Source organism: Emys orbicularis, chromosome 20, assembly GCF_028017835.1.
Source record: "Emys orbicularis isolate rEmyOrb1 chromosome 20, rEmyOrb1.hap1, whole genome shotgun sequence".
In the NCBI taxonomy this organism is placed as follows: domain Eukaryota; kingdom Metazoa; phylum Chordata; order Testudines; family Emydidae; genus Emys; species Emys orbicularis.
Genome location: NC_088702.1, coordinates 21,855,747 through 21,880,837, shown reverse-complemented (window position 1 = coordinate 21,880,837; position 25,091 = coordinate 21,855,747). Strand labels below are relative to the sequence as shown.

Sequence of the window (25,091 nt, the reverse complement as noted above, 5' to 3'; positions counted from 1 at the left end):
ATGGTCCCAAGAGAAGAGGACATCAAGGTAATTTCCCGACAGTTCCAGGCTGCCTGCCGTTTCCAGGTAACAGATTCCTCCTCTGCAGCCCCAGCTCCTGCCCAAGAGCTTCTCTCTCCCACGTGTGTTTCAGTCCCATGTTCAGTCTGTCACGGTGATTCCCTCTTTTCTCAATGCCTTGGAGCACTGCTAGTACTTCGGTCATCACCTCTGGGTACACAGTCACCTCTGGGGGGACGTACCAAAGAACATGCCCTGGTACATGACTTGGGCTTCTGCTGTCACACTGGAAACTTTCACTGGGACACTATCACCTGTGTCCTGGGGGCTGGGCCCTCTTCTCCCATAGCCATAGGTGCCGACTCTATGGGTACTCCAGGGCCGGAGCACACATGGGGAAAAAATGAGTGGGTGCTCAGCACCCACTGGCAGCCAGCTCCTCCTCTCCTATCCCAGTGCCTCCCGCCTGCTCGCTGCCCTGCTAATCAACTCCTCCCCCTACCTCCTCCACCGCGCCTCCCACCCACCACGATCAGCTGTTCTCCAGCATGCAGGGGGCACTGGGAGGTAGGGGGAGGAGCGGGGACAGGGAATGCTCAGGAGAGGGGCAGAACTGGGCAGGAAGAGGCAGGGCGGGGGTGGGGGCTTGGGGGAAGGGGTGGGTGGGGTGGGGTGGGGTGGGGTGGGGTGGGGGTGTAGAGGCAGGAAGAGGCGGGACGGGGTGAGAGTTGGATGAAGGGGTTGTGTGGGGGCGGGGCCTGGGGCGGAGCAGGGGGTTCAGCACTGCAGGAGGCTTTGGGTGGGGCAGCCGTGGGCTAGGCCGCAAAGGCTGTGGCCACCCGGTGGTCCAGGGTTGGGGGGGAGCTGGGGCTGCACGGGTGCCTGGCTCGGGTGGGGCAGGGGAGGGTGCGCTAGCCTTGGGCAAGGACCAGAGGCCACAATGGGGGGGCGACTGGGGGTGTGGGGCAGGGACCAGCGGCCACAATTGGGGCTGGGTTCCAGTGGCTATGGAAGGGGTGGGGTCTTGGGCAGAAGGGGCGGGACTGGAGGGCTAGCCTCCCCAAGCCAGCCAATCACCCACCGCCCGTGCCAGCAGGGCTCGCATCGACAAGGCCTAGCTGGTAAAGCACCTACTGTGCTGGCATCCGAGTCATGGTAACCTGGCATGCTACCAGTGCCCTAGGGGTCTGATGTACTTGGGGAACCACAGTAATTACCCTGGTGTCCAAGGTAGGATGCCGGCTGGTAGATTTGGCTGGCAAGGCTTAAGGGGCAGGAACCACAGGTGCGAGGGCTGCTTGGTGGGTGGAAATGACCAACCCTGACAATCAAAGTGTTCCCCTGAGCTCCGAGAGCAGAAATAGGGCAGTGCAGGTGGAGAGATGTGGCCACTCGGCTTCATGCCCAGAGCTCATACTGGGAATGGCCAGGGCTGGGCCGGCTGAAGCAATCTGCCTGTGTGAGCTGCCCAAATAAATGGCTGGGGTGAGGCTGCCAAGCTGGATTTCCTTGGCCTGTTGCTCCAAGACAAAGTCCAGGAGGTTTTTGAAGGACGGACACATGGTACCACAGGTAATATGCCTCTGCCAGGGGTGCCCCACGGGGGAGAGATCCGGACAGCTCGCTGTAAGGACAGACCCAAAGCATGGAAGAGACACTCCCCCCCCCCCCGCAGGATTGGTGTGGAGCTAGAACTAGCCTCATAGATGCTACAGGCATAGACACTGGCTTCCTCCGGGTCAACCCACGGCTGCCCCACCCAAAGCCTCCTGCGGCCACCAACCCCCCAGCCAAGCCACCAGCCCCAGCACCCCACCAAGCCGCCTCACTCCCCCCCTCCCCCCGGAGCACGTCTCAGTACGGCCCCAACCCCAGAGCCCCCCGAGCGCTGGGCGACACCAGCCCCAGCAGGCTCTATGCAGGTAGGAGGGGGTCTGGCCTGGGATGAGCAGGGTGAACGGGGCCACCCCTGGCTATTTGGGAAGGCAATGCCTTTCCTTGCCTTCATTACACACCGCCCATGCCTGCTGGGTCCCAGTAACCACTCAGACACATGGCTGAGGGAAACGTTTTTACTAGGGCTGACCGGAAAGGGAAAGGCTGTAGAGCCCCTAAGTACAGATGGTGAAACAGTTACAGTGCAGAGTGAGATGCAGTGGTTGCAGGCCGGTTCCTGTCTGAGTCCCTGGGGCAGTCCCGCTGACAGCCAGGGCTCTTCAGGTTCAGTGCCTGGGGTGCCCTCGCCAGTCCAATCTCTAGTCCAGCAAACAGGAACTTGGCCAGGCTCAGTCAGTGTCTCTGTGCCCTGGCTCCCTGCCCAGCTGCTGCTGCTCCCTGATAAGTCCCTCAGGAACCTGCACCCAGCACTGATGTCGCACTCCCAGCCTGTTCCAAATGCAGCTCTGCCCACAGTTCCTGGGGCTTCTCTGCAGCTCCCTCCTGCCCTGCGGCTCCCACTGCCCAGCCACTTCCTGGGCCAGGCCCTTTCCCCTACTGGCCAGGGGAAGGGGAAGTGCAGTGGGGAAAGGGCCGAGGGGGTCTGCAGTCCCTGCTTTGCAGATCCAGCAAAGAATTCAGCTGAGATCGTCACCCCATCTCGAAATATATATTGGAATTGGAAAAGGTTCAGAAAAGGTCAACAACAATGTTTAGGGGCATGGAATGGCTTCCGTATGAGGAGAGATTAATAAGACTGGGAATTTTCAGCTTGGAAAAGAGACGGCTAAGAGGGGATATGATAGAGGTTTATAAACTCATGACTGGTGTGGAGAAAGTAGATAAGGAAGTGTTATTTACTCCTTCTCATAACACAAGAACTAGGAGTCACCCAATAAAATTAATAGGCAGCAGGTTTAAAACATAAGAATGGCCATACTGGGTCAGACCAAAGGTCCATCCAGCCCAGTATCCTGTTTGCCGACAGTGGCCAATGCCAGGTGCCCCAGAGAGAGTGATCCTACAGGTAATGATCAAGTGATCTCTCTCCTGCCATCCATCTCCACGCTCTGACAAACAGAGGCTAGGGACACCATTCCTTACCCAGCCTGGCTAATAGCCATTAATGGACTTAACCTCCATGAATTTATCCAGGTCTCTTTTAAACCTTCTTATAGTTCTAGTCTTCACAACCTCTTCAGGCAAGGAGTTTCCCAGGTTGACTCTGCGCTGTGTGAAGAAGAACTTCCTTTTATTTGTTTTAAACCTGCTGCCCATTAATTTCATTTGGTGACCCCTAGTTCTTATATTATGGGAATAAGTAAATAACTTTTCCTTATTCACTTTATCCACACCACTCATGATTTTATACACCTCTAGCATATCCCCCCTTACTCTCCTCTTTTCCAAGCTGAAAAGTCCTAGCCTCTTTAATCTCTCCTCATATGGGACCCGATCCAAACCCCTAAGCATTTTAGTTGTCCTTCTCTGAACCTTTTCTAATGCCAGTATATCTTTTTTGAGATGAGGAGACCAAATCTGTATGCCATTTTGTTGCCCAATCACTTAGTTTTGTGAGATCTTTTTGAAGTTCTTCACAGTCTGCTTTGGTCTTAACTATCTTGAGCAGTTTCGTATCATCTGCAAACTTTGCCACCTCACTGTTTACCCCTTTCTCCAGATCATTTATGAATAAGTTTAATAGGATTGGTCCTAGGACTGACCCTTGGGGAATACCAGCAGTTACCCCTCTCCATTCTGAAAATTTACCATTATTCCTACCCTTTTGTTCCCTCTCTTTTTACCAGTTCTCAGTCCATGAAAGGATCTTCCCTCTTATCCCATGACAACTTAATTTACGTAAGAGCCTTTGTTGAGGGACCTTGTCAAAGGCTTTCTGGAAATCCAATACACTATGTCCACTGGATCCCCCTTGTCCACATGTTTGTTGACCCCTTCAAAGAACTCTAATAGATTAGTAAGACGTGATTTCCCTTTACAGAAACCATGATGACTTTTGCTCAACAATTTATGTTCTTCTATGTGTCTGACAATTTTATTCTTTACTATTGTTTCAAATAATTTGCCCGGTACTGATGTTAGACTTACCAGTCTGTAATTGCCGGGATCACCTCTAGAGTCTTTTTTAAATATTGGTATTACATTAGTTATCTTCCAGTCATTGGGTACAGAAGCTGATTTAAAGGACAGGTTACAAACCATAGTTAATAGTTCTGCAATTTCACATTTGAGTTCTTTCAGAAATCTTGGGTGAATGCCATCTGGTCCCGGTGACTTCTTACTGTTAAGTTTATCAATTAATTCCAAAACCTTCTCTAATGACACTTCAATCTGTGACAATTCCTCAGATTTGTCACCTAAAAAGGACGGCTCAGGTTTGGGAATCTCCCTAACATCCTCAGCCATGAAGACTGAAGCAATGACTTTATCATCTTTAAGTGCTCCTTTTTTATCTCGATCGTCCAGAGGCCCCACTGGTTGTTTAGCAAGCTTCCTCCTTCTGATGTACTTAATAAACAAAAGGAAGTATTTCTTCACACAATACACAGTCAACTTGTGTAACTCTTTGCCACGGGATGTTGTGAAGGCCAAGACTATAACAGGGTTCAAACAACAACTACATAAATTCATGGAGGATAGGTCCGTCAATGGCAATTAGCCAGGACGGGCAGGGATGGTGTCCCTAGCCTCTGTTTGGCAGAAGCTGGAAATGGGCGACAGGGGATTTATCACTTGCTGATTACCTGTTCTGTTCATTCCCTCTGGGGCACCTGGTACTGGCCAATGTAGGAAGACAGGATACTGGGCTAGATGGACCTTTGGTCTGACCCAGTCTGGCCGTTCTTATGTAAGGAAGGAGGGAGAGGAGTGAGGGCAAAGGTTTCCCCATGCTAGGGTGACCACATGTCCCAGTTTGGCCAGGACAGTCCCTTTTAAAGCTCTGTCCCACTCTCCTGATTTTTCTTCCTAAACTGGAAATTTGTCCCATTTCCTCTTCCCAACTGCTCATTTCCCCACCAGCCCACGTGAGGTTGGAGGAACATGGGGGGGGGGGTGAGCGAGCAGCAACACCGGCCCGCAGGGCGGGGCTCAGGCAAGATGTGATGTCAGGCGGCTCAGGCCATCCCCTGCATGGGGGGTGGAGGTGTCCTGAGTCCAGCCCCACAGGGGGGTGTCTCAGGTGAGCATGGTGGTAGGGCTTGGGTGAGCGGCTCAGGCTCGTTCCATGCATAGTGGCTCAACTTAAATGTATACCCCAAATTAAAAAACATAGTAAAAGGATCAAAAAAGTGCCACTGTGGCTAAGCAACAAAGTAAAAGAAGCAGCGAGAGGCAAAAAGGCATCCTTTAAAAAGTGGACGTTAAATCTTAGTGAGGAAAATAGAAAAGACATAAACTCTAGCAAGTGAAGTGTAAAAATATAATTAGGAAGGAAAGAATTTGAAGAACAGCTAGCCAAAGACTCAAAAAGTAACATTAAAAAAAATTAAGTACATCAGAAGCAGGAAGCCTGCTAAACAACCAGTGGGGCCACTGGATAATCGGGAAGCTAAAAGAACGAGGAGTACTTGTGGCACCTTAGAGACTAACAAATTTATTTGGGCATAAGCTTTTGTGGGCTAAAACCCACTTCATCGGATGCATGGAGTGGAAAATACAGTAGGACGAGGTATATATATATATATATATATATATATACACAGAGAACATGAAAAGATGGGGGTTGCCATACCAACTCTAACGAGACTAATCAATTAAGGTGGGGTATTATCAGCAGGAGAAAAAAACTTTTGTAGTGATAATCAGGATGGCCCATTTCAAACAGTTGACAAGAAGGTGTGAGTAACAGTAGGGGGGGAAATTAGCATGGGGAAATAGTTTTTAGTTTGTGTAATGACCCATCCACTCCCAGTCTTTATTCAAGCATAATTTGATGGTGTGTAGTTTGCAAATTAATTCCAGTTCTGCAGTTTCTCATTGGAGTCTGTTTTTGAAATTTTTTTGTTGAAGAATTGTGACTTTTAGGTCTGTAATTGAGTGTCCAGGGAGGTTGAAGTGTTCTCTGACTGGTTTTTGAATGTTATAATTCTTGACGTCTGATTTGTGTCCATTTATTCGTTTCCATAGAGACTGTCCGGTTTGGCCAATGTACATGGCAGAGAGGCATTGCTGGCACATGATGGCATATATCACATTGGTAGATGTGCAGGTGAACGAGCCCCTGATGGTGTGGCAGAGGTGATTAGGTCCTAGGATGGTGTCCCTTGAATAGATATGTGGACAGAGTTGGCACCGGGGTTTGTTGCAGGGATTGGTTCCTGGGTTAGTGTTTTTGTTGTGTGGTGTGTAGTTGCTGGTGAGTATTTGCTTCAGGTTGGGGGGCTGTCTGTAAGCAAGGACTGGCCTGTCTCCCAAGATCTGTGAGAGTGATGGATCGTCCTTCAGGATAGGTTGTAGATCCTTGATGATGTGCTGGAGAGGTTTTAGTTGGGGGCTGAAGGTGACGGCTAGTGGCGTTCTGTTACTTTCTTTGTTGGGCCTGTCCTGTAGTAGGTGACTTCTGGGTACTCTTCAGGCTCTGTCAATCTGTTTCTTCACTTCAGCAGGTGGATATTGTAGTTTTAAGAACGCTTTATAGAGATCCTGTAAGTGTTTGTCTCTGTCTGAGGGACTGGAGAAAATGCGGTTGTATCTTAGAGCTTGGCTGTAGACAATGGATCGTGTGATGTGGTCTGGATGGAACCTGGAGGCATGTAAGTACGTATAGCGGTCAGTAGATTTCCGGTATAGGATGGTGTTTATGTGACCATCATTTATTAGCACTGTCGTGTCCAGGAAGAGGATCTCTTGTGGGGCTGGTGCAGGCTGAGGTTGATAGAGCACTCAAGGACGATAAGGCCATTGCGAAGAAACTAAATGAATTCTATACATTGGTCTTCACGGCTGAGGATGTGAGGTAGATTTCCAAACCTGAACCATTCTTCTTAGGTGACAAATCTGAGCAACTGTGCCAGATTGAGGTGTCAATAGAGGAGGTTTTGGATCAGGACCGAGAACAGATGGTATTCACCCAAGAGTTCTGAAGGTACATGAATGTGAAATTGCAGAACTACTAACTCTGATATATAACTTGTAATTTAAATCAGCTTCCATACCAGATGTCTGGAGGATAGCTAATGCAATGCCAATTTTTGTAAAAGGCCCAAGAGGAGATACTAGCAATTACAGGCCGGTAAGCCTGACTTCAGTACTGGGCAAACTGGTTGAAACTATAGTAAAGAACAGAATTATCAGACACAGAGATGAACATAATTTGTTGGGAAAGAGTCAACATGCCTCACCAATATAAGAGAACTCACTGAGGGGTCAACAAGCATGTAGAAAAGGGGGATCCAGTGGATATAGTGCACTTAGATTTTCAGAAAGCCTTTGACAAGGTCCCTCACCAAAGGCTATTAAGCAAAGTAAGCTGTCATGGGATAAGAGAGAAGGCCCTGTCATGGAAAAGTAAGTACCTAAAGCTAGGAAACAAAGGGTAGGTATAAATGGACAGTTTTCAGAAGGGAGACAGGAAAATAGTGGTGTCCCCCAGGGATCTGTACTGGGACAAGTCCTATTCAACATATTCATAAATGATCTAGATAAGGGGGCAACCAGAGAGGTGGTGACATTTGCAGATGATACAAAAGTACTCTAGATAGTTAAGTCCCAGGCAGACTGCGAAGAGCTACGAAGGGATCTCACAAAACTGGGTGACTAGGAAACAAAATGGTGGATGAAATTCTGTGTTGATAGATGCAAAGTAATGCACATTGGAAAACATAATCCTAAGTATACATATACAATGATGGGGTCTAAATTAGCTGTTGCCACCCTAGAAAGAGATCTGGGAGTCACTGTGGATAGTTCACTGAAAACATCCACTCAATGTGCAGTGGCCGTCAAAAAAGCAAACAGAATGATGGGAATCATTAATAATGGGATAGATAATAAGAAAGAAAATATCATATTGCCTGTATGTAAATCCATGGTATGCCCACATCTTGAATACTACATGGAGATCTGGTAACCCCATCTCAAAAAAAATATATTAGAACTGGAAAAGGTTCAGAAAAGGGCAACATAATTTATTCGGGGTACGGAATATCTCCCATATGAGGAGAGATTAATAACGCTGAGACTTTTCAGCTTGGAAAAGAGATATGAGGATATGATAGAAGTCTGTAAAATCATGACTGGTGTGGAGAAAGTAAATAAGGAAGTGTTATTTACTCCTTCTCATAACACAAGAACAAGTGGGTGACCAAATGAAATTAATGGGCAGCAGGTTTAAAAGAAACAAAAGGAAGTATTTCTTCACACAACACACTGTCAACCTGTTCAACTCCTTGCCAGAGGATGTTGTCAAAGCCAAGACTATAACAGGGTTAAAAAAAGAACTAGATTAGTTCATGGAGGAAGGGGTGCATAAATGGCAATTAGCCAGGATGGACAGGGATGGTGTCCCTACCCTCTGTTTCCCATAATCTGGGAAAGAGGGGACAGGGGATGGATCACTTGATGATTACCTGTTCAGTTCATTCCCTCTGAAGCATTGGACACTGTCAGAAGACAGGATACAGGGCTAGATGGACTTTTGGTCTCAAACCGTATGGCCTTTCTTACATTCTCACGGTGTTAATGCCAACTTCAGTCCATCATTGGAGTGCACCTCCACTTCTACTTGCCAGTAGCCGCTGGTCAAGTCCAGAAAGGAGAATAAGCAGGACTTTCCCCACAAGTCTAGAGTGTTGTCAGTCCTAGGAAAGAGATATGCATCCCTCATGGTAACGTCATTCAACACAAACAGGGTCTCTCCCTACCATTTTTTGCAGCTATTTGCGTAACTCTGCCATGTGGCGGAAGGGGATCCACAATGGTTCCAGTGTCACAGATCACACATCTCTAGTCTCGGGCCAGTGCTCCGTCAACCCTGTGCATGCCAGGTCATCGTCCCAAGAGGAGAAGAAATCAAGGTAATTTCCCAACAGGTTCCAGGCTGCCTACCATTTCCCAGGTAACAGATTCCTCATCATCATCCCTAGCTCCTGCCCAAGAGCTTCTCTCTCCCACGTGTGTTTCAGTCCCATGTTCAGTCTGTCACGGTGATTCCCTCTTTTCTCAATGCCTTGGAGCACTGCTTGTACTTCGGTCATCATCTCTGTGTAAACAGTCACCTTTGGGGGGACGTACCAAAGAACATGCCCTGGTACATGACTTGGGCTTCTGCTGTCACACTGGAAACGTTCACTGGGACACTATCACCTGTGTCCTGGGGGCTGGGCCCTCTTCTCCCATAGCCATAGGTGCCGACTCTATGGGTACTCCAGGGCCAGAGCACACATGGGGAAAAAATGAGTGGGTGCTCAGCACCCACTGGCAGCCAGCTCCTCCTCTCCTACCCCAGTGCCTCCCGCCTGCTCGCTGCCCTGCTAATCATCTCCTCCCCCTACCTCCTCCCCCGCACCTCCCACCCACCACGATCAGCTGTTCCCCAGCATACAGGAGGCACTGGGAGGTAGGGGGAGGAGCGGGGACAGGGCATGCTGAGGAGAGGGGCAGAACTGGGCAGGAAGAGGCAGGGCGGGGGTGGGGGCTTGGGGGAAGGGGTGGGTGGGGTGGGGTGGGGTGGGGTGGGGTGGGGTGGGGGGGTAGAGGCAGGAAGAGGCGGGATGGGGTGAGAGTTGGATGAAGGGGTTGTGTGGGGGCGGGGCCTGGGGCAGAGCAGGGGGTTCAGTGCTGCAGGGGACTTTGGGTGGGACAGCCATGGGTTAAGCTGGGAAGGCTGGGGCCACCTGGTGGTCCAGGGTTGGGGGGGAGCTGGGGCTCACGGGTGCCTGGCTCGGGAGGGGCAGGGGAGGGTGCGCTAGCCTTGGGCAAAGACCAGAGGCCACAATGGGGGGGCGACTGGGGGTGTGGGGCAGGGACCAGCGGCCACAATTGGGGCTGGGTTCCAGTGGCTATGGAAGGGGTGGGGTCTTGGGCAGAAGGGGCAGGGCTGGAGGGCTAGCCTCCCCAAGCCAGCCAAGCACCCACCGCCCGTGCCAGCAGGGCTCGCATCGACAAGGCCTAGCTGGTAAAGCACCTACTGTGCTGGCATCTGTGTTGTGGTAACGTGGTACGCTACCAGCGCCCTGGGGTCTGATGTACTTGGGGAACCACAAAAATTACACTGGTGACCAAGGTGGGATGCCGGCTGGTAGATTTGGCTGGCAAGGCTTAAGGAGCAGGTAGTGCAGGTGCGAGGGCTGCTTGGTGGGTGGAAATGACCAACCCTGACGATCAAAGTGTTCCCCTGAGCTCCGAGAGCAGAAATAGGGCAGTGCAGGTGGAGAGATGTGGCCACCCGGCTTCATGCCCGGAGCTCATACTGGGGATGGCCAGGGCTGGGCCGGCTGAAGCAATCTGCCTGTGTGAGCTGCCCAAATAAATGGCTGGGGTGAGGCTGCCAAGCTGGATTTCCTTGGCCTGCTGCTCCTAGGCAAAGCCAAGGAGGGGTTTGAAGGACGGAAACATGGTACCACAGGGAACATGCCTCTGTCAGGGGTGCCCCACGGCAATCTCTTTATTACATCCTGAGTGGAACCAAACAGACAAGGAAAGTAAGAATCTGTCAGTGATTTGGGGTGTGCCCTTTGGCACCTAGACACCAAGGCATTCCTGGACTATGATGTGGGATTTACTGGGCAGAGAGATCCGGACAGCTCGCTGTAAAGAGAGACCGAAAGCATGGAAAAGACCCCCTCTCTGCAGGATTGGTGTGGAGCTAGAACTAGCCTCATAGATGCTACAGGCATAGCCACTGGCTTCCTCCAGGTCAACCCACGGCTGCCCCACCCAAAGCCCCCTGCGGCCACCCCCCCAGCCGAGCCACCAGCCCCAGCACCCCGCCAAGCCACCTCACTCCCCCCTGGAGCACGCCGAAGTACGGCCCCAACCCCAGAGCCCCCTGAGCGCTGGGTGACACCAGCCCCAGCAGGCTCTATGCAGGTAGGAGGGGGCCTGGCCTGGGATGAGCAGGGGTAAGCGGGGCCCTAGCCTCTGTTTCCCAGAAACTGGGCAGGTGGGACAGGGCATGTATCAGTTGATGATTACCTGTTCTGTTCATTCTCTCTGAAGCATTGGCCACTGTCGGAAGACAGGATACAGGGCTAGATGGACTTTTGGTCTCAACTCGTATGGCCGTTCTTATATTCTCACGGTGTTAATGCCATCGTCAGTCCATCATTGGAGTGCACCTCCACTTCTACTTGCAGGAGCCGCTGGTCAAGTCCAGGGAGGAGAATAAGCAGGCTTTCCCCACAAGTCTAGAGTGTCGTCAATCCTAGGAAAGGGATATGCATCCCTCATGGTAATGTCATTCAACACCAAACGGGGCCTCTCTCTACCATTTGTTGCAGTTATTTGCGTAACTCTGCCATTTCATGGAAGGGGATCCAAGATGGTTCCAGTGCCACAGATCACGCATCTCCAGTCTCGAGCCGGTGCTCTGTCAATCCTGTGCACACCAGGTCATCGTTCCAAGAGGAGAAGAAATCAAGGTAATTTCCCGACAGGTTCCAGGCTGCCTACCATTTCCCAGGTAACAGATTCCTGCTCCTCAGCCCAGCTCCTGCCCAAGAGCTTCTCTCTCCCAAGGGTGTTTCAGTCCCATGTTCAGTCTGTCATGGTGATTCACTCTTTTCTCAGTGCCTTGCAGCACTGCTGGTACTTCGGTCACCGCCTCTGGGTACACAGTCACCTCTGGGGGGATGCACCGAACCCCATGCCCTGGTACATGACTTGGGCTTCTGCTGTCCTATTGGAAACTCTCACTGGGACACTATCCCCTGTGTCCTGGGGGCTGGGCCCTCTTCTCCTATAGCCATAGGTGCCGACTCCGTGGGTGTTCCAGGGTCGGAGCACGCATGGAAAAAAAATTAGTGGGTGCTCAGCACCCACCGGCAGCCAGCTCCTCCTCTCCTACCCAAGTGCCTCCCACCTGCTCGCTGCCCCGCTGAACAACCCCTCCCCCTCCCACCTCCCCAGTGCCTCCCACCCGCCATGATCAGCTGTTCCCCAGCATGCAGGTGGCACTGAAGGGTAGGGGGAGGAGCGGGAACAGGGCATGCTCAGGAGAAGGGCAGAACTGGGCAGGAAGAGGTAGGGTGAGGGTGGGGGCTTCGGAGTGTGGGGGCAGGGCCTGGGGCAGAGACAGGGCCTTATCACCACAGGGGGCTTATCGTGGGGCAGCCATGGGTTAGGCCAGGAAGGCTCGGGCCACCCGGTGCTCCTGGGCTGGGGGGGAGCTGGGGCTGCACGGGTGCCTGGCTCGAGAGGGGCACAAGATTGCACGCTAGCCTTGGGCAAGGACCAGAGGCCACAGGGTGGGGGGGAACTGGCGGTGTGAGGCTGGGTCCAGCGGCCACAATGGGGGATGGGTTCCGGTGGGTATGGAAAGGGCGGGGTCTTGGGCAGAAGGAGTCACCAAATGAAATTAATAGGCAGCAGGTTTAAAACAAACAAAGGAAGTATTTCTTCACACAACACACACTCAACCTGTGGAACTCCTTGCCAGAGCATGTTGTGAAGGCCAAGACTATAACAGGGTTCAAAAAAGAACTAGATACATTCATGGAGGTTAAGTCCATCAAAGGCTGTTAGCCAGGATGGGCAGGGATGGTGTCCCTAGCCTCTGTTTCCCAGAAGCTGGGAAAGAGGGGACAGGGGATGGATCACTTGATGATTACCTGTTCAGTTCATTCCCTCTGAAGCATTGGCCACTGTCGGAAGACAGGATACAGGGCTAGATGGACTTTTGGTCTCAAACCGTATGGCCATACTTTTATTCTCACACTGTTAATGTCATCTTCAGTCCATCATTGGAGTGCACCTCCACTTCTACTTGCAGGAGCCACTGGTCAAGTTCAGAGAGGAGAATAAGCAGGACGTTCCCCACAAGTCTAGAGTGTTGTCTGTCCTAGGAAAGGGATATGCATCCCTTGTGGTAACGTCATTCAATGCAAACGGGACCTCTCCCTACCATTTGTTGCAGTTATTTGCGTAACTCTGCCATGTGGCGGAAGAGGATCCAAGATGGTTCCAGTGCCACAGATCACGCATCTCCAGTCTCAAGCTGGTGCTCTGTCAATCCTGTGCACACCAGGTCATGGTCCCAAGAGAACAGGACATCAAGGTAATTTCCCAACAGGTTCCAGGCTGCCTACTATTCCCCAGGGAACAGATTCCTCCTCCTCAGCCCTAGCTCCTGCCCAAGAGCTTCTCTTTCCCATAAAAAGCAACAGAGGGTCCTGTGGCACCTTTAAGACTAACAGAAGTATTGGGAGCATAAGCTCCCAATCTATCAAAGAAACTGAGGAACCACCTGATCAGCATCCTATACAGCAAACAGAAAAACATCAAGAAAGAGCTCTCCAACCTGGAGACTTTCATAAATAACCAACCCTCCACACAAACGGACTTTACTAAAATAAGACAGGAGATCTACATTACACACTTCACCTCTCTACAAAGGAAAAAGGACCGTAAGCTGTCTAAAATCCTACCTGCCACATGGGGCCACAACAGGGGTACCCCTAACTCACCCAGCAATATCGTCAATTATCCAGCTACACACTCAACCCAGCAGAAGAGTCTGTCCTATCTTGGGGACTCTCTTTTTGCCCCAGCACCCCCACGAACATGATACAGTTCTGCGGTGATCTGGAAGCCTACTTTCGCCGCCTCCGACTCAAAGAATACTTTCAATATAACACTGAACAGCGCACTGATACACAGATACCCTCCCACCAACAACACAGGAAGAAGAACTCCACATGGACTCCTCCTGGGCGTCGAAATGATAGTCTGGACCTATACATAGAATGCTTCCGCCGACGTGCACAGGCAGAAATTGTGGAAAAACAACATCGCTTGCCTCATAACCTAAGTCGTGCAGAACGCAATGCCATCCACAGCCTCAGAAACCACCCTGACATTATCATCAAAGAGGCTGATAAAGGAGGTGCTGTTGTCATCATGAACAGGTCTGACTACCAGAAGGAGTCTGCCAGACAACTCTCCAATACCAAATTCTACAGACCACTTTCCTCAGATCCCACTGAGGAATACACTAGGAAACTGCACCATCTACTCAGGACACTCCCTACACTAACACAGGAACAAATCAACATACCCTTAGAGCCCCGACTGGGGTTATTCTGTCTACTACCCAAGATCCACAAATCTGGAAATCCTGGATGCCCCATCATCTCGGGCATTGGCACTCTCACTGAAGGACTGTCTGGATATGTGGACTCTCTACTCAGACCCTACGCCACCAGCACTCCCAGCTATCTCCGTGACACCACTGATTTCCTGAGAAAACTACAATGCATTGGTGACCTCCCAGAAAACACCATCCTAGCCACCATGGATGTAGAGGCTCTCTACACAAACATCCCACACACAGATGGAATACAAGCTGTCAGGAACAGTATCCCTGATGATGACACAGCACAGCTTGTTGCTGAGCTCTGTGACTTTATCCTCACGCACAATTATTTCAAATTTGGTGACAATATATACCTCCAGACCAGTGGCACCACTATGGGCACCCGCATGGCCCCACAATATGCCAACATTTTTATGGCTGACCTGGAACAACGCTTCCTCAGCTCTCGTCCACTCACGCCCCTTCTCTACCTACGCTACATTGATGACATCTTCATCATCTGGACCCATGGGAAGGAGACCCTGGAAGAATTCCACCATGATTTCAACAGCTTCCACCCCACCATCAACCTCAGCCTGGACCAATCTACATGGGAGGTCCACTTCCTAGACACCACAGTACAAATAAGCGACGGCCACGTTAACACCACCCTATACCGAAAACCCACCGACCGCTATGCCTACCTTCATGCCTCCAGCTTCCACCCCGGACACACCACATGATCCATCGTCTACAGCCAAGCGCTGAGGTACAACCGCATCTGCTCCAACCCCTCAGACAGAGACCAACACCTACAAGATCTTCACCAAGCATTCTCAAAACTACGATACCCACACAAGGAAATAGAGAAACAAATCAACAGAACCAGACATGTACCCAGAAGCCTCCTGCTACAAGACAGGCCCAAAAAAGAAACCAACAGAACTCCACTGGCCATCACCTACAGTCCTCAGCTTAAACCTCTCCAACGCATCATCAGTGATCTACAACCCATCCTGGACAATGATCCCTCACTTTCACAGACCTTGGGAGGCAGGCCAGTCCTCGCCCACAGACAACCCGCCAACCTTAAGCATATTCTCACCAGCAACCATGCACCGCACCATAACAACTCTAACTCAGGAACCAACCCATGCAACAAACCTCGATGCCAACTCTGCCCACATATCTACACCAGCAACACCATTACAGGACCTAACCAGATCAGCTACAACATCACTGGCTCATTCACCTGCACGTCCACCAATGTTATATATGCCATCATGTGCCAGCAATGCCCCTCTGCTATGTACATTGGCCAAACTGGACAGTCACTACGCAAGAGGATAAATGGACACAAGTCAGATATCAGGAATGGCAATATACAAAAACCTGTAGGAGAACACTTCAACCTCCCTGGCCACACAATAGCAGATGTAAAGGTAGCCATCTTACAGCAAAAAAACTTCAGGACCAGACTGCAAAGAGAAACTGCTGATCTCCAGTTCATTTGCAAATTTGACACCATCAGATAAGGATTAAACAAAGCCTGTGAATGGCTATCCAACGACAGAAGCAGTTTCTCCTCCCTTGGTGTTCACACCTCAACTGCTAGCAGAGCACCTCACCCTCCCTGATTGAACTAACCTTGTTATCTCCATACTGATTTATACCTGCCTCTGGAGATTTCCATTACTTGCATCTGAAGAAGTGAGGTTCTTACCCACGGAAGCTTATGCTCCCAATACTTCTGTTAGTCTTAAAGGTGCCACAGGACCCTCTGTTGCTTTTTACAGATTCAGACTAACACGGCTACCCCTCTGATATCTCTTTCCCATGCGTGTTTCAGTCCCATGTTCAGTCTGTCACGGCGATTCCCTCTTTTCTCAGTGCCTTGCAGCACTGCTAGTGCTTCGGTCATCGCCTCTGGGTACAGTCACCTCTGGGGGGATGTACCAAACACCATGCCCTGGTACATGACTTGGGCTTCTGCTGTCACATTGGAAACTCTCACTGGGACACAGCCAGGGGTACTTTTGCCCGAGGCCTGGGCCAGCAGGAAATCACTTCAGCCTAGTGGTTGGGGTTCCAGCATGCCTTCCAGCCCTTCTGTCGGGTCCCCTTTCACCCATCTCGCTCCTAGGGGGCAGCATCACGTTCTCCTCTCACGCCTCTATTTCCCCCCAACAGGTGTCATGGCAAACTGTCTCTGCTTGACAATACAGATGCCTTTCTTGAAACTGAGGTCGGCCTTATACTGCCTGAGGAAATCAGGCCTGATTAGGGCTTCTGGGGAGGCGTCTTCTGCTACCAGGAATTCACAGGCTAGATGGAGGGTGTCCAGAGTAATAGCTGTTTGCCATGACCGTGTGGAGAGCTTTGTTTGCCACTTGGGTTCCGTGGGTATGGAAGGGGCGGTGTCTTGGGCAGAAGGGGTGGGGCTGGGGGACTAGCCTCCCCAAGCCAGCCATTCATCCACCGCCCATGCCAGCAGGGCTCGCATTGACAAGGTCTAGCTGGTAAAGCACCTACAGTGCTGGCATCCGAGTTGTGGTAACGTGGTATGCTACAGGTGCCCTAGGGGTCTGATGTACTTGGGTAAGCACAGTAATTACCCTGGTGTCCAAGGTGGGATGCTGGATGCAAATTTGGCTGGCAAGGCTTAAGGGGCAGTTACCGCAGGTGCGAGGGCTGCTTGGTGGACCGAAATGACCAACCCTGACAATCAAAGTGTTCCTCTGAGCTCTGAGAGCAGAAATAGGGCAGTGCAGGTGGAGAGATGTGGCTGCCCGGCTTCATGCCCGGAGCTCATTCTGGGGATGGCCAGGGCTGGGCCGGCTGAAGCAATCTGCCTGTGTGAGTTGTCCAAGTAAATGGCTTGGGTGAGGCTGCCAAGCTGGATTTCCTTGGCCTGCTGCTCCCAGACAAAGCCCAGGAGGGGTTTGAAGGACGGAAACATGGTACCACAGGGAATATGACTCTGTCAGGGGTGCCCCACGGCGATCTCTGGATTGCATCCTGAGTGGAACCAAGCAGACAAGGAAAGGGAGAATCTGTCAGTGATTTGGGGTGTGCCCTTTGGCACCTGGACACCAAGGCATTCCTGGACTATGATGTGGGATTTACTGGGCAGACACCAGTTTGGGAGTCACACTGCTGGGAGAGAGATCCGGAGAGCTGGCTGTAAGGAGAGACCCAAAGCATGGAAGAGACACCCCCCCCCCGCAGGATTGGTGTGGAGCTAGAACTAGCCTCATAGATGCTATAGGCATAGCCACTGGCTTCCTCCAGGTCAACCCACGGCTGCCCCACCCAAACCCCCCTGCGGCCACCAACCCCCCAGCCAAGCCACCAGCCCCAGCACCCCGCCAAGCCGCCTCACTCCCCCCACCCCCGGAGCACAGCGCAGTACGGCTCCAGCGCAGTACGGCTCCAGCTCCAGTACGCCCCCCCAGCACTGGGCGACACCAGCCCCAGTAGGCTGTATGCAGGTAGGAGGGGGCTACGATAAGATTATTGTGAAGAAACTAAATGAATTCTTTACATCAGTCTTCACGGCTGAGGATGTGAAGTAGTTTTCCAAACCTAAGCCATTCTTTTAAGGTGACAAATCTGAGGAACTGTCCCAGATTGAGGTGTCAATAGAGGAGTGTTTCAACCAGGACCGGGAACAGATGGTATTCACCCAAGAGTTCTGAAGGAACATGAATGTGAAATTGCAGAACTACTAACTGTGATGTATAACCTATAATTTAAATCAGCTTCTGTACCAGATGTCTGGAGGATAGCTAATGTGATGCCAATTTTTTTTTTAAAAGGCCCAAGAGGTGATACTAGCAATTACAGGCTGGTAAGCCTGACTTCAGTACTGGGAAAACTCGTTGAAACCAAAGGGAAATTATGCCTCACCAATCTAAGAGAACTCCTTGAAGGGGTCAAAAAGCATGTAAACAAGGGGGATCCAGTGGATATAGTGTACTTAGATTTTCAGAAAGCATTTGACAAGGTCCCTCACCAAAGGCTATTAAGGAAATTAAGCTGTCGTGGGATAAGAGAGAAGGCCCTTTCATGGAAAAGTAACTGCCTAAAAGATAAGAAACAAAGGGTAGGTATAAATGGTCAGTTTTCAGAAGGGAGACAGGTAAATAGTGGTGTTCCCCAGGGATCTGTATTGAGACCAGTTCTATTCAACATATTCATAAATGATCTGGATAAGGGGTGTAGCCTGATTTAGGGTGTACTGATAATATTAATTTAATACATTAATTTAATTCATAATTAATTTTAATTTAATTTAATTTAATATATTAATAAAAGTAATCATAATTAATTATTAATATTACTTAGTATGGGTCTTAGGCTCGCCAATCTGTTTGATCAGAAACTATTTTTCTTCTCCATTTTAGCCTTTCTTTTTTTCTGCTTCATTTCTACATCAAATACATCACTCATAGAACCCTATGGGTTACAATGCTTAGATATCATCTCGCTATTCCTTAGCTGTCCTAAGCCTCCTCCATGTTTCTGAATGTATTTTCTGGCAAAGTTATCTAAAGCCAGACTGCTGGTAACTCCAACAGACTCTACACTTGCCCTTGCTCCACTCACCTTAACACGAACATAGAACTCATTTGAATTCTAACAATTCACTAGCTTATGTAATAAACTATAATGAACACACTGCTGTTTTACTCTGTAACTGAAGGCGTCCCTTCACAGAAACAACAGGAAATAATACCCCAAACTGGTTTTACAGCTAGTTCAATAACTCCCAAGAAAATGATAGAGGGGTGGGGGCACCATTTATTACAACTTCAACCTTTGGCAAAGCCCCTTAAATGTGTGTATCACATTAAATAATATCGCTTTTTAAATAATAACACTATTACTTTAAATATTACTTTTTATCTTGCAAGATTAAACTCAAAACTTCTAAAGTAAAACTTAAAGTCAAACCACAATACAGAACAGGAAATACTGGGCTTGCTGCCAAGCCGCAGCCACAGGAAATCAGGTTCCTGTGTTCTTAAGAGTGAGTAAGACACACAATCTTGCTTTCTAACTCTTTTAACCTTAACTCTTTACTTATGTCTCAGGTGAGATTCTCAGGGGTCTAAGGATGCCTGGAATCCCTGAAAATTCCTGTCACACACTCCTCGAAACTCCTGCCTGGCTCGCCAGTCTGTAGCCTGATTTACGGTGTAATGATAATATTAATTTATTTCATTAATTTAATTCTTATATAATTTTAATTTAATTTAATTTATTAATAACATTAATAACAATTAATTATTAATATTAATTACTATGGGTCTTAGGCTCGCCAATCTGTTTGATCAGAAGATAAATGTTCTTGTCCTGAATCAGGCTCCACAGAATTTATAAAGGACCCTCGTGGGTATGACAGGAAGCTCACACTGAGACAGATATAGTCATAAAGACTTTTTATTAAAATCAATAATAGTAAGTAAATGGTAAAATACCCAGAGTTGCAAAGTTACAATTGCATTACTGCTATTCAAAAGATACATATGCTAATATAGTATTATATGCAACAAAGCTTTGGTTAATATACTCACACCCTTTCTTGATAACCTGGTGGTAAGAGACAGAGGACCAGCCTTGCAGTTCAGGTTTCTCAGTTTTTGAGTGAGGGATGCAGTGCTTACAAAAATCTAATGCTAAGAGCTATCAAAACTAAATTAGGGTTTACTTGACTAACTTAAACTTAAAATCAAAACCTAATAAACAAAACTAAGAATAAAACTTAGGGAAACTGAGCTTAGCCTAGTTCCCTTGAAACTTAAAGTTTAAGACGAACAAGTACAGCCTACTAATAGTAGTAGAATAGATAGAGAGAGAGTAGAAATAGAATGTAAGTCAGAACGATAGAGCGGAGTAAGTGAGAATGGAGTACTCTATCGAGGTGGGTCACCTCTTTTATAGGGCAAAGTGCCGGAAATCCTTCTTCCTATGCCCAAATTTCATTCCTCACCCATAAACTGTTAGGGTACGCTTACTCCATAGGCTAGTATGTTTGTGCGTATTGAAGACATGTACATATGCACATATATTGTTTCTCTTCTTTAGTTATTTCAGTTCTTTACTTGTAGTGTACCTGTTAAGTCTGTGGGTTTAAAAATTGAAAAAAAAACCTATCCCATTCTCCATTGTCTATTGGTCTAGATAAAAGGTCATAGACATAGGCGTGGGTACTCATCTATTTAGGTAACAAGATATAGGCCAACCTTGCTTTCTGAATAAAAGGTCTTAATATAGATATGCTAACTTTGCCTTAGCTTAACATACAGGATATGGCCTGTAGGTCTCTTGCATTACAGCCAAACTTACTTTAATATAAATCTATAAATCCATTACAATAAACCAAATACTTAAAATATAAGAAACATATATATATATATATATATATATATACACAACCAAGCAGGTTAGTCCTATAGGCTACAGGGGGCAACCAGAGAGGTGGTGAAGTTTGCAGATGATACAAAAGTACTCTAGATAGTTAAGTCCGAGGCAGACTGCGAAGAGCTACAAAGGGATCTCACAAAACTGGGTGACTAGGAAACAAAATGGTGGATGAAATTCTGTGTTGATAGATGCAAAGTAATGCACATTGGAAAACATAATCCTAACTATACATATACAATGATGGGGTCTAAATTAGCTGTTGCCATTCTAGAAAGAGATCTGGGAGTCACTGTGGATAGTTCACTGAAAACATTCAGTCAATGTGCAGCGGCCATCAAAAAAGCAAACAGAATGATTGGAATCATTAAGAAAGATAGATAATAAGACAGAAAATATCATATTGCCTCTATGTAAATCCATGATATGCCCACATCTTGAATATTGCATGCAGATCTGGTCACCCCATCTCCAAAAAGACATATTAGAATTGGAAAAGGTTCAGAAAAGGGCAACAAAAATTATTAGGGGTACGGAATAGCTGCCATATGAGGAGAGATTAATAACACTGAGACTTTTCAGCTTGGGAAAGAGATATGAGGATATGAGAGAAGTCTATAAAATCATGACTGGTGTGGTGAAAGTAAATAAGGAAGTGTTATTTACTCCTTCTCATAACACAAGAACTAGGGGGTCACCAAATGAAATTATTGGGTAGTAGGTTTAAAACAAACAAAAGGAAGTATTTCTTCACACAACACACAATCAACTTGTGGAACTCTGCCACAGGATGTTGTGAAGGCCAAGACTATAACATGGTTCAAAAAAGAGCTAGATAAGTTCATGGAGGATAGGTCCATAAATGGCAATTAACCAGGAATGGTGTCCCTAGCCTCTGTTTGCCAAAGCTGGGAAAGGGTGACAGGGGATGGATTGCTTAAATATGGAGATATACACCTATCTCATAGAACTGGAAGGGACCCTGAAAGGTCATCAAGTCCAGTGTCCTGTCTTTACTAGCAGGACCAAGTACTGATTTTGCCCCAAATCCTTAAGTGGCCCCTTCAAGGATTGAACTCACAACCCTGGGTTTAGCAGACTAATGCTCAAACCACTGAGCTATAAGGGCCCTATAAAGGGTGAGTCTGTGCATTGGCCAGGAATCAAACTCAGGCCTCCCGTGTGGCAGGCAAGAATTCTACCACTGAACCACCAATGCTACTTGCTAAGTACCTGTTCTGTTCATTCCCTCTGGGGCACCTGGCACTGGCCACTGTTGGAAGACAGGACACTGGGCTAGATGGACCTTTGGTCTGACCCAGTCTGTCCATTCTTATGTAAGGGAGGAGGGAGAGGAGTGAGGGCAAAGGTTTCTCCATGCTAGGGTGACCATATGTCCCAGTATAGCCAGGACAGTCCCCTTTTAAAGCCCTGTCCCTCTCTCCTGATTTTTTTACAAAACTGTGTATTTGTCCCATTTGCCCTTTCCAACTGCTCAGTCCCCACACCAGCCCACATGGTTTGGGGGAACATGGGGGTGGGTGTGGGGAGCAACACCAGCCCTCAGGGCGGGGCTCAGACAAGCTGTGATATCAGGCAGCTCAGGCCATCCCCTGTGTCTGTGCGGGGGTGTCCTGAGGCCAGCTGATTTGGGTGAGTGTGGTTGTGGGGCTTGGGTGAGCGGCTCAGGCCAGCTCCATGCAGAGTGGGCTCGGGTGAGCCCCCACGGTATCCGGTTTTCCTTTTGGGAAATATGGTCACCCTACTCCAGGCTGTTCTCTGAGTCCAAATGCACAGACTCAAGGAAATTAACATTTAAGGGATGTGAAATCACGTGGTCACGCCCTGTTCAGTTACTGGGAGGGAAGGCAGATTTCCTGTGATTTCAGAAACTTAAAAGTGAACTGTTGCAGTTTTTTCTCAGGCTTTTCCTGGCACCACAGGACCCCTAACGATGTGCTGGGGCATCGGAGTCACCCCTGCCTGCCAGGGGAGAGCCTCCACCCTGCTCCCTCCAGCACAGCGCCCCCTAGTGGCACATGTACGCAGAAATGAATCTTTCTCCTTTGGGCATTCTAAACACTTTATTTTAACTCTAGATTATTTTATTTATTTATTGCAAGTTGTGAGCAATAGCTCCTTTCCTGCCAGCCCTGTGACTCTGTTACATGGATGCAAGGACATCTCTTTTTGCTGGGTCTCTCTCATTGAATCAGTTCCTTGCTACTCCAGTGGCCCTGGGCACTGGTGCAGCTCGGTGCCCCCTGTTCCCTTCTTGTGCAATGCAATAATTCAGGCTTCTGAGGGTGGCAATACTTTGGTCTCACTTTGGTTGTTGGGTTTAGTGTGGGTGCTGGTTGCTGTCAGTGGCCTGTGACATACAGCAGGTCAGACTAGGTGATCTGGGGGGTTTCTTCTGGCCTTCAACTCTGTTTCTATGGCTCTGACTGTTGGGAGGGAAAACCCCTAACCCTGACTGGAATTTGTGTTTCTTTTCCGAGGATAACGGAAGACTCAAAAACTCACTCAGATGGTTTCTTTTCAAAATGGAGCAGTAAACTGCCCGGTCTGTCTGAGGAGGAAACTGAAAAATTCCAGACCGCTGTCAAAGCTGGGAACTTCTCAGAAGCCATGTCTGTGGTGAAGATGTCTGTTGACACGTTAAGAAATACCAAGCTCGACATCGCCATCACAGGGAACTCAGGCTCTGGGAAGTCGTCTTTCATCAATGCCATAAGAAGCCTGAATGATGATGACAGTGGTGCAGCTAAGACTGGGGTGACAGAAACAACCAATTTGCCAACTGCTTATCCCCATCACATGCACCCAAATGTCACTATGTGGGACCTTCCTGGGATCGGAACAATGAAGTGTCCAGCAGAAAAATACATAAAAGATATGAAATTTGATCGTTATGATTTCTTCATCATCATCTCAGCTGGGCGCTTCACAGAGGCTGATACCAACCTTGCCAAAGAAATCAACAGCATGGAGAAGAAGTTTTACTTTGTTCGCTCCAAGGTGGATATGGACTTGTCTAATGAACGAAGAAAAAGAGATTTCAAAGAGGAGAAAACTCTAGCGGCAATCAGAAGTGACTGCATGGAGCAGCTACAAAATTCAGGGATCATCTCCCCACAGGTTTTCCTGGTGTCGAGATGGGACTTTCACAAGTACGATTATCCCCAACTGCAGGAGACTTTGGTGAAAGACCTCAAAACTCACAAGAGACATGTTCTCATCTGTGCCCTGCCCAGTAAGTCTGAAAAAATCTTGAAAGAAAAACAGAAGGCCCTGCAGGAACAGATCTGGAAACAAGCCCTGAAGTCGTGTAGTATCGCTGCTGTTCCTCTCCCATTTCTCTCGGTTAAGTGCGATGTCAAGATCTTGGTGGAAAACATGAGAGAGTATTGCAAGTCCTTTGGCCTGGATGATGATTCCCTCAAATCACTCGCTAAGCAGGTTGGGAAGTCTGTTGATGAGCTGAAGTCTGTGATACAGTCCGCTCTGGCCAAAGATATAACAAGAGAAGAAGCTTTGAAGCAGCTCAGAGAGGCTACAGGGGAACGTATGATGACAGTTAAATATTTTATCAGCGTGATACCACTGATTGGCACTGGGATAGCAGCAAAGAGATCGTACAGTGTCACCTATGAAGTGCTACATACATTTTTGGATGAAGTTGCAGAAGATGCTCTACGAGTCCTGAAAAAGGCTTTGGAGGGAGCAGAGAATAACCAATAAGAGTGTCCCAAGGCAGAGCTTCTCCCCAACTTCCCAGGACAAACTGCCACAGCCCTGGTCTCCTTTCTGCAGTTTGATTGTCCCAAATGTAAACAAACCAAGAGACAAAACCATTTTTCAGCTCAGCCTTCCACTGCCGACTTTCACAGCCTCTCCTCCCAGGGGTCTCTGGGAGTTCTGCTGCTCCTGCTTCCTGGCTCTCTCTCAGCCAGTCCCTCCTCAGTGGGTCTCTCTAGGGTCTGTCTGCACTGCACACTAAGCGTGGACTCCGACTCGGGCTTGATCCTCAGACCCACTTCCTTCCACAGCCAAATCAGTTAGACTCGGGTCAGTGAGCACGCAGGAACAGGTTCTAGGAGTCTGCTGGGAGGGTGGATCATAGCCTGAGTCCCACTGAGACTCAGGTCCAAGCCCTGTCATTCGGCAGTGTGGACGCAACTCAAGCTTCAGACCCAAATCAGAAGCTCTGTGTGCTGCAGTGCGGACGTGCTAGTAGAGCCCCAATATCTGGGTCCAACACTTGTAAACCCAGGTTTCCAGTGAAATGTAGACACTCACGCGCAGGCTTGGAAACACCAAGTCCACAAGCTCGGGACTTACAATGCAGTGTAGACGTGTATTGCCCCAGGTGAGAAACCAGAAAGGAGCAACAGGTCTGACACCAACCCCAGGTCTAGTGGAGACTGGATCTGAGTAGAGAGGAGGTGATGTTTCCTTCCTTCTCACATGTAAT

The 25,091-nt window shown here is 48.8% G+C and overlaps 1 protein-coding gene across 1 annotated transcript; it reads left to right on the top strand.

Annotated features, from left to right (window-relative positions):
- Nucleotides 1-24,379, top strand: LOC135892248 (interferon-inducible GTPase 5-like). Its single transcript, XM_065419951.1, has 2 exons — nucleotides 1-66; nucleotides 23,072-24,379. Exons 1-2 carry the CDS (start codon nucleotides 1-3, stop codon nucleotides 24,356-24,358), a joined length of 1,353 nt encoding a protein of 450 aa, XP_065276023.1. The 3' UTR covers nucleotides 24,359-24,379.
- The last annotated feature ends 712 nt before the right edge of the window (nucleotides 24,380-25,091 follow it).

What these genes read in the sequence shown, in the direction of transcription:
- LOC135892248 (XM_065419951.1), top strand. Translation starts at nt 1, where the DNA reads ATGGTCCCAAGAGAAGAGGACATCAAGGTAATTTCCCGACAGTTCCAG. An exon ending in AGGCTGCCTGCCGTTTCCAG is followed by an intron (nt 67 to 23,071) that starts GTAACAGATTCC and finishes GACTGTTGGGAG; the next exon opens with GGAAAACCCCTAACCCTGAC.